The sequence below is a fragment of the Leptonychotes weddellii genome, chromosome 15 (assembly GCF_054177405.1).
Source record: "Leptonychotes weddellii isolate Sample4059 chromosome 15, ASM5417740v2, whole genome shotgun sequence".
In the NCBI taxonomy this organism is placed as follows: Eukaryota; Metazoa; Chordata; class Mammalia; order Carnivora; family Phocidae; genus Leptonychotes; species Leptonychotes weddellii.
The window spans coordinates 6050508-6064327 of NC_138383.1; the positions used below are offsets into that span (position 1 = coordinate 6050508).

At 57.1% G+C, this 13820-nt stretch overlaps 1 protein-coding gene across 1 annotated transcript in view; it reads right to left on the reverse strand.

The window, feature by feature from the left end:
- Window positions 1-6: 6 nt before the first annotated feature.
- Window positions 7-13820, reverse strand: part of NHERF1 (NHERF family PDZ scaffold protein 1) — a 17248-nt gene continuing 3434 nt past the window's right edge. Inside the window, exons 2-6 of the mRNA XM_081804556.1 lie at window positions 4894-5055; window positions 3897-4050; window positions 1818-1858; window positions 527-616; window positions 7-291 (exon numbers count right to left, since the gene is read on the reverse strand). Of these exons, the coding sequence (XP_081660682.1) occupies window positions 100-291; window positions 527-616; window positions 1818-1858; window positions 3897-4050; window positions 4894-5055 (639 nt within the window). The 3' untranslated portion in view covers window positions 7-99. The remainder of the gene's footprint in view (window positions 292-526; window positions 617-1817; window positions 1859-3896; window positions 4051-4893; window positions 5056-13820) is intronic.

A 13820-nucleotide genomic window follows, 5' to 3' on the forward strand; every position in this document is an offset into this window, starting at 1 on the left:
GGGGGGGGGGAGACAGGGAGTGAGTGAGGAGGAGGGTGAGGGAGCTGGGTTGGGGCCTGGGGGCTGGCCAGGCCCTGCCAGGTGCCTGAGGGAGGATGCTCAGAGGTTGCCGAAGAGTTCATTTTTCTTGCTCCAGTCCATCTGCGGGGCCCGCTTGCTGCTGCGCTTCTGGTGGGCCCGCTCTTTGGCCACGGCCAGGGAGATGTTGAAGTCCAAGATGGGGTCGGAGGAGGAGGAGGTAGACGAGGGTGCAGTGGAGTCCTGTTTCCTGGGGCTGTCTTGGGAATTCAGCTGCAAAGAGGCAGCGGCAGAGGGCAGGAGTCAGCGCCTGGCCAGGCGTCCTGGTCCTCAGCCTCGGCAAGGTGGCTCCCTTGGGGCAGTGCCCAGGGAAGCCAGGTCACAAGGACAGAATGTGGCATAGCATGTGACCTCCAAGGCAGGCTGGTGTGCCAGGAATGAGTGTGGCCTGGGAATGGGCTTCCTGTAACCCAGTGCCAACCCTCTGTCCGCCCAGCCGGCAGCCTACCTCCTCACTGGTGTCACTGGAGATGGATCTTGCCAGGGCTGATCTGGGGCTCTCGGAGGCCACCTCGGCCAGAGTTTCACGACTGTTCTCCTGGCACAAAGGGGAAGGGTGTGGGTGGGCAAGGGATGGGGTGGGGAAGTCCTGAACGAGAAAGGGTGTTCCCAGGGAAGACAGGTGCCTCGGTCTGAGAAGCTCCACTCAAGCCTTTCCCATCGACCCCAAAGCCCCACTGCCTGAGTCTGCCGGGGAGGAGGGGGTGGGGGGGGGCTTGGGGATTGCCGTTTTACATTCCTCTAAGGATCAGAGGGCAGCCTGGTTCCACCACCCAGGTGGGAGGGACCATTGTGGGATTAACTGAATTGCTCACAAGCCCCCCCAACTCCCCAGCTCTCCCAAAGTAGCCTTCAGTGTTGACTAGCCTTTTGGGCCAGTGACCATGGAGGGGCTTCATGGAGTGTGGAGATACTGAGGGCCTCTGCTTGGCACAGGGAACTGTGTGATACTCCTTGAATTTCTTGCAGCCCACGTGTTTCCTTGGACTTGACCCCAGGAATCTTGAAACCTTAACCTCAAAGCAGCTAAGAAGGGCTTTGAAGGAATAAGGGGAATGAGAGTTCTAGGCCCACAGATGGAGTGACAGAAGGTTCAGGTGGCCCAGGGCCACCCCCCCCCACTCCCACAGTGGCCCCTGGGGATGGGAGCCCTTTGAGCAGACCCTTCAGAGAGCTCCAGCTCTGTGGTCTGACTCTGCGCCAGCCTGTCCCAGAGTGAAGGTCTTGGCCAAGGCTTCAGCTTGGTGCTCAGCCTCCGCCTGGGTTCCTCTGCGGCCTCAGCTGGCACCAGGCCCCACCATCTCTTCCCCAGCCTCCACTGCCTTCTCTTCCCCTCAGCCCAGGGAAGAGGGGAGGAGGGGAGGAGGGGCTTTGTTCTCCCAGCCCAGACTGGAAGTAGCAGGGCCCAGGCAGTGTGCGTCCAGACACTGAAGCTCTGTTCTTGGGGGGAAGAATGGCCTCTTCTGTACGGTGGGGAGTTGAAGGCGGGGCTTGTCACCAGGATGGCGGGCTGCAGAGGGGCCTGGTTAGGCCTCTCCCTCCCAACTGCCTTGGCTCTACACGGGGGTTGAGGGGTGCACCGGCAGTTACAGAGCTTGGAGCTCAGGAGGGAGCAACTTGGAAACGGGAGTTTCAACCTGAGCCAGACCGCCGTCCTTGTCCCAACCATGCCACCTTCCACCCTTCTCCTGCAGCCCCTGGCTTGAGAGCCAGAGAAGCATTAGAGGGTCTGCCTTTACCTTCTGAATCTCCCCGTTGGTAAAGGGCTCAGGCAAGGGACCTAGGAAGGGAAAAAAACAAAACAGCAGAGGTGAGTCCAGAAGCTCTGGGGAATATGGATGGAGTAGCGCCCAGAGAGGAGGGAGAGCTTTGGGGTTTGGGCCATAATTAGACCTTGTGCCCTACATCAGTGTTTAGGTCTCTTGACTGCAACCCTCGGGAAGTACTGCTGACATTCTGATGACCCAGCACACACACAGACTGCGTGTAACAAGTTTCACAAAATGACATTGACCCTTACTACCTCGTAATGCTCTCCAGTACTTTCAACTCAATTTCATTTAAAGAAGTATGTTAGTCTCTGCCTATTAAGTTGATCTTGCGAACCACGGATGGGTAATGAGCAATTTGGCAAAACCACTGTCCTAGAGGGGGAGGAAATTCCCGGCTGGCTGCCTGAGAATCACCTGGGAAGCTTGTTAGAAATGCAGATCCCCAGGCCTGGCACCAGAGCCTCATGTTTCCTAGAAGAAGCGTCACCAGAGTTGGAACCACACCCCAGATTCTGGTTAGTACCTGCCTCAGCTGAAGGAGAAAGTAATCCCCACTCCTGCTTGCCAGTGGACGGGTGAGTGGGTGCTCAGAAGGAGAGAACACCAGCCTGGGGTCCCCCTCACTGGGCTCACTCAGGTAGGGGCCCCACCTGGCTGTAAGGCAGGACCGTTCCACCTCTGGGGCTGGCCAGCCTGGGTGGGTTTCTTCTGAACTCTTCGTTTACGATGAACACGCATCTTTCCGGCTGGCCTGGACGTGGGGCTTACCTGACTGTCACATTTCCTCCCCATTGTTACCCACCCTCTTCCCACAGTTGGCTGGGCTGGGGCTCGCTGGGATACAGGGACCCTCACCCACTCCCCCCTGCCCCAGGCTGCTGGGAGGAGCGGAGGGCAGCCTGGAGGACCCCCCCCCCCCACCAGATACCTGGGGAGGAGACTTGCCCTCAGGCCGTTCCCTGTGTGGCTCCTCCGGCCTGAAGGCTACAATCACTGGCGGCCCATCCCACCCAGCCAGAGAGATAAGAAGGAATGTCTGAGGGCTGATTTCTTAGGGGTAGGTGGGGGAAGGATGCTGGAGGCCTCAGGGGAAGGTATTTGAGAAGCTGTGTGGAATCCAGATCTCAGCTGTCTTCCCCACACCATGTGGCCAAGAGCAAGGCTGGGGCTTCTCGGGGCCTCAGTTTCCCCCTCACTTAAGAAAGCCACTATCTGAGTTCTCTGGTTTCTGTGAACTTGGGAAACAAGGGTAAGGTGGTGCCCCACCTTCCATGCCTGGAGTCGGCTTCCACCTGACCCCTCCACCTAGGAATCTTAAGTCTGTGGCAGGACCTTTAGGTGGATCACCCCCCCTACAAAATAAAACCCTGACACCTTTAAGGAGGCCCCACCCACTGCAAAGTCCAAAGAGGTCGTCCCCCCCACCCCCCAACTTTCCAGGGAGAAAGTCCAGACCAGGGAGAAGAGCTTTAACTCCTCCCTGCCCTTGGGCAGTAGCCTGGCCCTGTTTGGCTGGGGCTTGGGCAGGGGGAGGTGCCAGCGTGATATGGGGGATGGGGAGGGCAGGAGCCCAGGGACCAAGGAGGGACCCACTGCTGTCTAGAGCCAGTGAGCCTGGGTTTCCAAGACAACCTGAGAAGGGAGGGGAGGCACTGGGCCCCTGTCACTGGACTCCTGATCTGACCAAGCAAAGCTGGAGTTAACCCTTCCCTTGCACGAGCGCTGCCTGGAGAACCTGCTCAGGGTGCAGGGGCTGGGGGCTGAGGCTTCCCTCTGGTGCTGCAGCTTTGGTCTGGGAATAAGTACCTCCGTCCTGTCCCACCATCCCTTGGGCCGGCCTAACCCTGTCCTACGCAGTCCGCAGAAACCCACTGCCATCCCGCCTCCTCCCTGATATCAGGCCCCTCTTTCCCAACCTTCGCTTTTGGCCTCCGCTGAAGGAGAGGGAGGGAGCTCTGAAGCAGGAAGCTGCACCCCCCTCACCCGGGACACAGTAAAACCTAGCACTGGCCAACATCCCTGACTTGGGGGCTGCCATCTGCTCACCATTCAGGTGCTCCTGAGATGGGATCACTTTGCATTTCTTGAAGAACTCATCAGTCTCCCTGTCGACCACCAGCAGCTTGGTCTCATCCCCACCAGCCTTGATGGCAGACACCACATCGCCATGCTGCTTGCCCTCCACGCAGACCCCGTTCACCTGTGGGGGGTGGGGGGTGCTGGGATTACTGGCACAGTTTTGGGGGGTAGGTGGGGGTGGTTTGAACCATCCTTTTCGTGTCCTCGGCCAGTTGGCAGTCTGGGGATGCGAAGCACCCCCCCCTTGCCTGTGGAGTCTTGAACTAAGCCAAGTGGTCCTCCCACTTGACAATCAAATGAGGAGGCAGGACCCATGAGAAAAGCCAAAGAAAATATCCAGAAAAGACTAAACAAACACAGCTGTGAGAGAAGGACAGGAAAGATCGGGCAGGCCTGGGATGGGCCCAAGCGTTTCTATGTACTTACGTCTGACTTCCCGCTCTGGACCGTGGTTTGCTCCCGTGTAAAATGAGAAGTCTTGGGAGAGCTGTTCTAGCTCTAAGGTTCTAAGACTGAGATTCTGGGTCCTGCCCATGGCACGGGGTTCATGTTTCCCTTCCTCCTGAGCACCACACAAGAGTGTCTGAGTGCACCTGCCAGCATGGAGGCCTCATGCAGTAGGAAACTGTGGGCGGCCCCACACGTCTACTGGAATGGCTGGGTGAACCCTGGGCCACTGAGTGTGTGTCTCTCAGTGAATAAGAACCCAGAGAAGGTGGGGGCAGGAAAGAAGTCCACCCACCATCCACCACCCTTCCTTCCCTCCCTCCTGCCCACCCACCCACCCACCATGCTTCTCCTCTCTCTGGCTCCCTCCCTCCCTCCCTCCATCTGGGATCTATGTGCCACCTGGACCCCTTGGGCCAACGAAGGAGCAGGTGGTGGGATGGCTGCCCCAGGAACTGCTTATCTGGGTGGAGGTAGGCAGGAAGGGGGTGCCTGGAAAGAGGGCGAGAAGCGTTACCTCCACGATGCGGTCCTGAGCCCGGAGCCCTGAGGCCTCGGCAGGCGAGTCTGGGTCCACCGCCCGGATGAACTGGCCTGGCCTGGACTTGTCGCTGTGCAAGTTGAAGCCGTAGCCATTGGCACCCTTCTTCATGGTGCAGAGCCGGGGCCGAAGCTCACGCTGTGGGGATAAGGGAGGGTCCATGGCCATTCTCCGTCATCCTAGGTCCCGCCCTCCCTGCCAGGTGCCTGACCCCTCCCCCTCCCCCCCAGGGAACACATGGGAACCAGACAAGTTTGCTGAGATCCCACAGAGCAATTTGAGAGAATGCTGGGCTGGGACCCAGAAGACCTGGCATCGTAGCAAACTGCCCAGGTGCCCCATCCAAGCCGTTACCTCCTTCTGGCAAATGGGAAGCGGGACCAGTTTAGCTCAAGTCCCTCCCCTTGTGACAGTCTAAGGTTAACTGTGTTATTTTGATTGTTACCTTATCCCTCCCCTGTAAAAGTTCAGTCTGGCCCCCTTTGGGGTGGGGTGGCACGACTGTTAGCCTGGCTGGGTGACTGGGGATCTGGGCCCCTTGGTACCCAGTTCTCTGCAGCAGGGGAGACAGGGCAGGTGTTTACTGAAAGCTGGTCAGCATGTTTATAGTAAAGCCTTTTCCCCATCCAAGCCAAACGGCCCAGCCAAAAGGCAGCAGGCGGCCAGATGACCCCAGACCCGGGGGAAGCACAGCCAGGGGTCCTGGACAGGACAGGGACCCCCACCAGCAGAAGGCTGGGGGCACAGGAAGCAGCAGAACCCCAAAGGCTCTGTTGGGGAAACCTGAATGGGGAAGGGGCCATGAAAAGCAGGGCTAGGCTGCAGGGAGCCCAGCGTGGCTGTGGCCACGGCCCAGAGTGGGGACTGAAAGGGCTTAGGCAGGTTTTTCTCCAGCACTTGGACACTCAGCTGAAAATGGTTTTCACCATCCTTGGTCCAACTTAAGCAGCTTAGCTTAGACACTGCAGCCCTAGGACCCATTTACACAATGGAGGGGATCTGGGTGTGCATGGGCCAAGCAACTGGAACCTTGGCCAGAAGCTTGAGCCCAAGGCCTGACTTGGGGGTCCCTCTTCCCCTCCTCCCAGGCCTGGGCAGGGCTGCAGCAGCCATCCAGCTAGTGCCCGGTGATCTCCCAGGCCACCAGGCAATGAGTGAAGGCTGGAGTCAAGGCCCTGGCCCCAGGGTCAGCTTCCCTACTTACTAGCTCTGTGACCCGGGGCAAGTAATTTCCTTCTTGCACCTCTGGTTCCTCATTTATAGGGTCCCAGGGTCGCCGTGAGGCCGAGTGAGGTAATTCACACAGGTGGGAACACTTCACAACTTCAAAATCCCTGTGCACATGCAGACCTTCCCAGTGCTGGGACCACTAGAATATTCACATGAATCCGAGTAGGGAGATTCTGGGGGGTAGGGTGGGGGCCAGGCTGCTCTGAAACGCCAGTCCCCAGCTGGGAGCAGAGCTGGCCAGGGAGGCAGTGAAGGAGAGGAGAGCTTACAGGCCTCCTGCCCCAACTTGCCAGTTCCAGGAGGCAGCTACCATCTGGGGCTCTCCACCCCTCCACTCTCATGGGGGTTGGGGGTGGCCGAAGGGTGACTTTGCTTTCCTTCAACTGCCCAGGCAGGTCTTTCCGTGTTTCAGGATGTTGGTGGGGGTTGTGGAGAGGAAGACAGGAAGGAGGGGTGATGGTTGGACCTGTGTTCACCCTGATCTGGGCCAGAGGCCCTGGGCCCTTCCCTAGTTTCTCCTTCAGCAGGCTCCTCTCACCCCATACAATAGCAAAGCCAGAGAAGCAAGCATTAAAAAAAAGTGGGGGGGGGCAGAGGGGGGCCCCAGTGGTTGTGAAGCATCCTCTTCTCCCCAACTCTCCCTGTCAGCAGGGTGCAATCCCAGGAGGGCCCCCCTCCTCCCTGCGTGCTGCTGCTTATCCCCTGGCAGCCCCCACAGGATCTTGTTCGGGAGTAAGTGAGGCTCTTCTCCCCTCCAGCTAATCCCTCCACAAAGCCGCCAGCCCTCCCCCAGGCCGAGGTGAGCAGGAACAGGTCTGACCAGTTGCCACCACCGTGCAGGCTCAGCTTTCTGCCCCAGCCAGGCAGAGCCTGCAATCACCCTGAGAAAGTGGGGAGGAGAATCGTGCAGGGGGGTGGGGGGGGGGAGGTGGTGCGAGCAGCTCTGACGTCCCTGCTTCTCCCCACCTCCTCTCATTCCAAAGAGCCTTCCCATAGCAACCTGGCTGGGGCTAGTCACCCCCATTCTCAAGACGGAGAGTCCAGATGTTAAGCCCGCTGCCTGATGTCACCCAGCTTCACAGTGGAGGAGCCGGAGCTCCCACAAGGTCTCTGACTTGGACCCTGTGTTCCTTCCACCATCCATGGCCTGGCCCCGAAGGACCCAAGTCCAGACTGGGAGGAGGCCTCAGCGGGAGTCATAAACATGGGCTGCTCTCCCACAGTGGCAGCGGTCTCTGCTGGGAGGCAGCTGGTCGCTGATGAAACCACAGCCTTCCTTCCGGGTGCTCAAGGCCTCTTGCAGCCAGAGCTCCAGCCTGAGCTTGGGATGAGCGATGCAGCAGTGGGCAGGCCTGCGCTGGGGCAGCCTGGCGGTCAGGCCTGGGTCTCAGGGCCGCAGGCTTCTCTTACTGATCCTTGGCATGGGCATGCTTCCCTGCGCGGCGTCTGGTGCCCTGTCATTAAAGGCGGAGGGCCTGCTTTGAACCTCGCTCCCCTCTGCCAGTCCCAAGCCATGGGGATTGGAGGAAATGGGGCTCAGCTCCCCCACTGCTCCCTTCCCCCTGTACTGGGACCTGCTCCATTACCCTCTGGGGGTGGCTGAGCAGGGGGGCAAGAAGCTCCAGCTGGTTTCCTGAAATGTTAAGACACCTACAGAGTCCCATCCAGCTCCCTCCTTCCTAAGTCCCTGGGGGCTCCCCCCCTTCCCAAGGGGGGGGGGACTTCTCTTCTTCCAAGGAGACCAGCCTGTTTTTCTCCACCCCTCCCTCAGCTGTCTCCAGGAGGTGTCACTGCTAGATGCTGAGTCAGCCCATCAGAGGAGCCCATCCCAGCAGCCAGGGTGGAGGCTGGTGCTGGCAGGAGGAGTCCCTGGGCAGAGCCTGGCCACTGTTGTTCCTGGGCCTGCACCCCCAGCGCTGAAGTAGAATCTGGATCCTGCCTCTGGGGAAAGGGGGCAGATAGAAAGTCCAGACCATCTTGGTCTGGTGTGTGCCCCCGGGAGCTTGGGAGGGGCCCTGTGCCACAGTACCAGTTCCAGAGGGGTCCAGAGCTGGGAGTGGGGAGGCAACTTCAAGGGGAACATGGCCTCAGAGCGTTCAGAGTGCCAGGTGGGGCTCCCAGTAACTATGACAGGTCAGAAGTAGAAATCAGGACCTGCTCAGTGAGGAGCCTGGTGGAGACTCGGAAGCAAGAGGAAGGAACAAGAGGTAGTGGTGGCCAAAGGACAGTGCAAATGTGCTGGGGTGGCTGGGTGGGTCTGAGTCTCACTTCCAGGCAACACCAGACAAGCTTTCCAGAAAAGACCTTGCCAGAGAGCTGCCTCCAGACTCTTCTCCTGGAGACTTCTCCCACCCTCAGGTTGTCAGGCTGTCCCAAGTCCTGTCACAGGCCCCCGTGGCTGTCCCCTCCATTCCCCCTTCTCTCCCAGGGAGCCCAGCCCGGCCCCAAGTGGCCGCCCAGTCACCTCCACCCCCGCAGCCCTGGGAGTGGACGGATGGTGAATTCAATAGGCGCCACCAGCAACCACCTGGAAAGCCGAGGAAAGTCGATACCCTAATCCCAGTGCCCGTCTCTGGGGAGCAGGCCCAGGGCCGCTCCCTGTTCCTCCTGCAGGAGGGCTGCTGGGGGCCAACGCCCCATTGGGCCCAGCCCCTCCCTGGCCGATGTCATGGTGATGGGCCCTATAGAAAACAGCCAGGCTGCTTCCAGAAGGCCAGCCAGCTCTGGGCCCCAGAAGGAATGGGCTGTTAGAACAGGAAGACCACCAGGGTGGCTAGGGGAACAACAGAGGTGACCCTCACCTCCCAAGACTGCCCTTCCCCCAGCCCAGCCCAGCCCAGTCCAGCCAAAGGCTCTTGTTTATGCAAATAAGATTGAAGCCTGATGCCCCAGGGAGATCAGCCCCAACAATGGGGTGGGCGACAGGGGGCCAGGGGAGTGGTTCTGGTGGGGGTGGGATATGGGGTATGCTGGGCATTGGGAACGGTGGCTGCTCTGGGAGGCAGCTTGGTTGTTCCACGGAACTCTAGAGACACAAGCTTGGGTCTGGTGCTAGCTCTTCAAGGAAGCCATGATGGACGGCGAGAGCTGGCCTGGCCTGAGGGTGACATGTGACTGGGCAGCAAGGGGGCACCGTCCTCAGGGCAGGTTGGGAAGTGACCAGGAGCTCAGACCGCTGGCCAGTGTCCTGAGCTCTAGGCTAAAGGCATCCTCTCCTCACCTGAGGTACAAAAAAAGGCTTGGCGGCCACTGACCCATGCCCCACGGCCCTGGTGTGGCTTTACTTCACCCTACAGGACCTTCCCCACCCAGGTCTGTGCAGACTGAGGGATGTTGGACACCTCCATTTGCAAAAAAGGACCTCCTCTAGCCCTTGATCTTGTCCTTCCTGTTTGTCAGTGGGGGGAAGGCCCCTCTCAGGAGCCCAGCTGGGTGGATCTGGGAGGGAGACCTATGCTAAAGTGGGAGCTCTTCTCCCAGGCCCCACGCAGGGGCCCTGAGCCAGCTTCTCCCTCTGGTTCTTTTCTCCTGGTGCTGGCCAGAGACCCACCCGAAGGAGTTTGGCTCAGGTCTCCCCAGGGCTGGGCAAGCCTGGGACGGAGTAGGCTGGTACGTGGGCTGCTGCCTGGCTGGACACCATCCAGGCTGGCTGCCCCATGCCCGCCTGCTCCACAGGCAATGCATCCTCACCCTCCTCCCAGAAGTCACCGGATTTAACTGCTGTCCTGAGAGGGACAAAGACCTTCAGAGAGCTTGTGTAATTGGGGCTCTATTAAAATAACAACTAGAAGCTAATGTTTACTGAGCCCCTACTGGGTGCCAAGGACCACGCCAGGCTTTTCTGTGCATTTTCTCATTCACGCCCAACTATAGTCCTGTGAGGAAGGTACTCCTGCCCTCGGTTCCCAGATGAGGGAACTCAGGTTCAGAAAGATCACATAAATCGCTCAGGTACACAGCTGAGGGGAGGAGAAGGCAGGCTCTAAACTCAGGTGGGGAGTAGCCCTGTCCAACAGGAACAGAATGTTGGTCAGGTAGGCAATTTAAAATTTCCCAGTAGTCACATTAAAGTAAAAAAGAAATTAGAAATTAATTATAATTATCTTATTTCACATAATATGTCCAAACTGCTACCATTTCAACATACCCACTTCAGAATTATTAACAGCATATTTTATGTCTTTTTGTTCGTAGGACGTCTTCAAAATCCGGTGTGCATTTCTTACTTCCAGCACATCTCAACTGGGACGAGCACATTTCAAGCTCTAAGCGCCACACATGGCCAGTGGCTGCCACAATGGCCTGCTGATATTCTAGAGGCCTCACCCTCAATCATTAGGCTGTCAGCCCCAAAACTATTTTTTAAAGATTTATTTATTTTAGGGACGGTGTGCACGTGCAAGTGGGGAGAATCTCAAGCAGACTCTCTGCTGAGCGTGGAGTCCCACCACACGAGCTCTATCCCACGACCCTGAGATCATGACCTGAGCTGAAAATCGTGAGTGCACACTCAACTGACTGAGCCACCCAGGTGCCCCCCTGCCCCCGGCAAAACACGTTTCTAAATCACCCTTCCCATACACAGACCTTTGCTATTTTCTTTTTCCACACACATACTTGAACTGGGCACCATGACCTTATAACACAACCAGGGGAGGCAGGAGACTGACTCTAGGAAGTCAGAGCTCTAGCCTCAGATAACACAGCAATGAGTGAATTAGGGAATTTGTGCCGCTCATCCTTTTCTAAGGCACAGGAACCCAAACATTGCCCAGAGGGCCAGGGACATGGTGAGTTGTCCTACTCCAGGGGTGAAAGAAGGCCAAGGCCAACAGTTAAGGTTGGCCTTCAGCGGGGGCCCTTTGTGCTACAAGGAAGGCCCAGAGCCAACAAGGGTGGGTTCTTAGGACTCAGGGGGTTGGGGTAAGGTAGAGATTTGGTGGCCAGACTCCAGATCCCAGCCCATCACAGGAGAAGGGTGGGGCCAGGAGCCAGGCCACTTCTGGGCTGACGCATTTTCCTGGTGGTGCTGAAGGATACCCCCTACAGACAGAAGCTACCGGGACCCTTCCTTCCAAGGAGCTGGTGCAAGCAGCCTGAATTTATTCCACTGTGATGGCTCTTACGTGGCGCAGAATGTGATGGGCAGAGACACCCAGCTGGACAGTGAGGCCCTCAAGCGTGGCTGAATGGACGTGCAGGCACTGGAGTCAGAGGGCCGGGTTCCAAGATACACCCCCATCCATGTGGTAAGGTCTCACTAGCTGAGAGCCCTGGGGCCACCCACCTGAACCGGCCAAGCCTCCGTTTCCATGTAGACCATGGGGGCTAATATCTGCCTCATGGGCAGTTTTGTAGATTGAATGACATTAAGGCATATTATTTTTTTTGTTTATTTTTCTAAAGATTTATTTATTTGAGAGAGAGAAAGAGAGAGACTTGGGGCTCGATCTCATGACCCTGAGATTATGACCTGAGTGGAAATCAACAGTCGGATGCTTTAACAGACTGAGCCACCCAGGCACCCCAACATAAGGCATGTTTAGTACACAGCACATTGCCAGACACAAATAATAGCTGTCATTTACTGAACAATTACTATCCGCTCACAAAATGGAGAAACTAATACCTAACTTGCAGGGCTGTCGCAGGGGAATCTGTGAAATGGACATCAGTATCTTTATGGCACAAGGCTGCACTAGAACTCTGAGTTTCCTTCCCTGCTTGGGTTACTCCATCTCAGAGCAGCGAAAAGCAGAGGAACATCTAATACTGGGGTCGAGAACTCTGGCCTCTCTGTAAATGGCCTGCAGCACTAATTCCTAAGTGCTCGCCCACCTCCCCAGGGCCCCATGGGATGGGAAGTCTGGAGAGGAAGAGAACGGCCCGCATCTAGACATACGGAGGATGCCCCATTCTGTCTCCAAGAGAATTACCTCCAGAATTATTGATTTAACTCTACAGGAACCTGAAGGTAGGAACCAGGGGAGAAGGAGATCCCAAATATATGGCTTAAGAGAAGGAACCAACACTCAGACTATCACATACCCTGTCTATTTAAAATCCAAACATCCTACAGCTCAGACTCTGTTCTGGCCTCCCAAACTCCAACTTGGCCAGTGGGAAATGGCCTGCCTGTCCTGGGAAAGAAGTTGGTAGGCTGCCAGTGAATTCTGCCCACCCACCCACCCACCTTGCTGCCTAGGGTGCCCGCACTGTTTCTTTTTCTTTTAATTTAAATTTTATTTGTTTATTTATTTTAAAGATTTTACTTATTTAAGAAAGAGAGTGAGTACGAGCGACCTGGGCGGGGAGGAGCAGAGGGAGAGGGAGAAGCCGGATCCCCGCTGAGCAGGGAGCCACATGTGGAGCTCTGCATCCCAGGACCCTGGGATCATGACCTGAGCTGAAGGCAGCCGCTCAACCGACTGAGCCATCTAGGCACTCCAGATTTATTTTTTAAGTAAGCTCTGTGCCCAATGTGGGGATCAAACTCACGACCCTGAGACCAAGAGTCACACGCTCCATGGACTGAACCAGGCAGGTATCCCAGCCTGCGCTGTTTCTGCCTCTGGGATCAGGGTCAGATCTGGCAGGAATGCACCCCAAGCTGGGTACTGACACACACACACACTCCTATCATCTCATCAAATCTCCCCAGAACCCTGCAAGGTGCGTTCTGGTGTTCCCATTTCACAGAGGTAGAAGCTGAGAGTTGCAGGCAACAATGGACAATTTTAGCTTTCTAGTCCCCAGATGGAAGACGCTAGCAGGCAAGAAAAAGGAGTGGGTAGGTTCTGCCTGGAATTTCGATCTCTGGGTGTGCCTGAGGCACAAACAGGCCCAGGTGTGCTGGACTGAGATGAATTAGGATAAAGGTGCCTAATGGCTGTTATGCATTCATTCATTCAAAAATTATGTGAGCCCCTCCCTACTCTGTGCCAGGCACAGCACGGGGGTTAGAAACACAAAGCAGCCACAGCCTTCGCCCTCCTCACCATTGCAGGGGGTCAAGATCATGAACAGATGATTCGAATATTGTGTGTTCATAGCAATAAAAGACGTAGAGGACAGACACGAGGAGGGGAGCAAAGAAAACGCTCATTCTGCCTGCAGGGTAAGGCTACGCGGGCCGTGAGTGGTTTTGCAGAGTGTGCCTCGTGGAGTAGGTTCCCAGGCTGATGGGTATCGTTGGGCTGCCAGATTGGGAAGGGCTGTGGAGCACCTTCTGATTATTCAAGAGCAGTGGCCTCCGACCGAGCGTTCACAGAGCGCCAGGCTCGGACACAGCTGCACTCGCCCAAGGAGGGGCAGGTCCAGGGCTAGCTGCCCCGCGGCGGGGGGGGCATGTAACGAGCGAAATACTTACCAATTCAAATACCAACAGGGACGTTTGCAGAGCAGTAACTTAGTGCCAGGCACGAAGCTACTGCCTTTACAGACCTGCCCGTGTAATCCCCACCCCATGTAGCAGCTGCTACGCTCCAACTTCCACAAGAGGAGACAGAGGCCTCGGAGGTTAAGACACTTGGCTTGGGGCGCCTGGGTGGCTCAGTCGTTAAGCGTCTGCCTTCGGCTCAGGTCATGATCCCAGGGTCCTGGGATCGAGCCCCCCGCATCGGGCTCCCTGCTCGGCAGAGAGCCTGCTTCTCCCTCTCCCTCTGTCTGCTGCT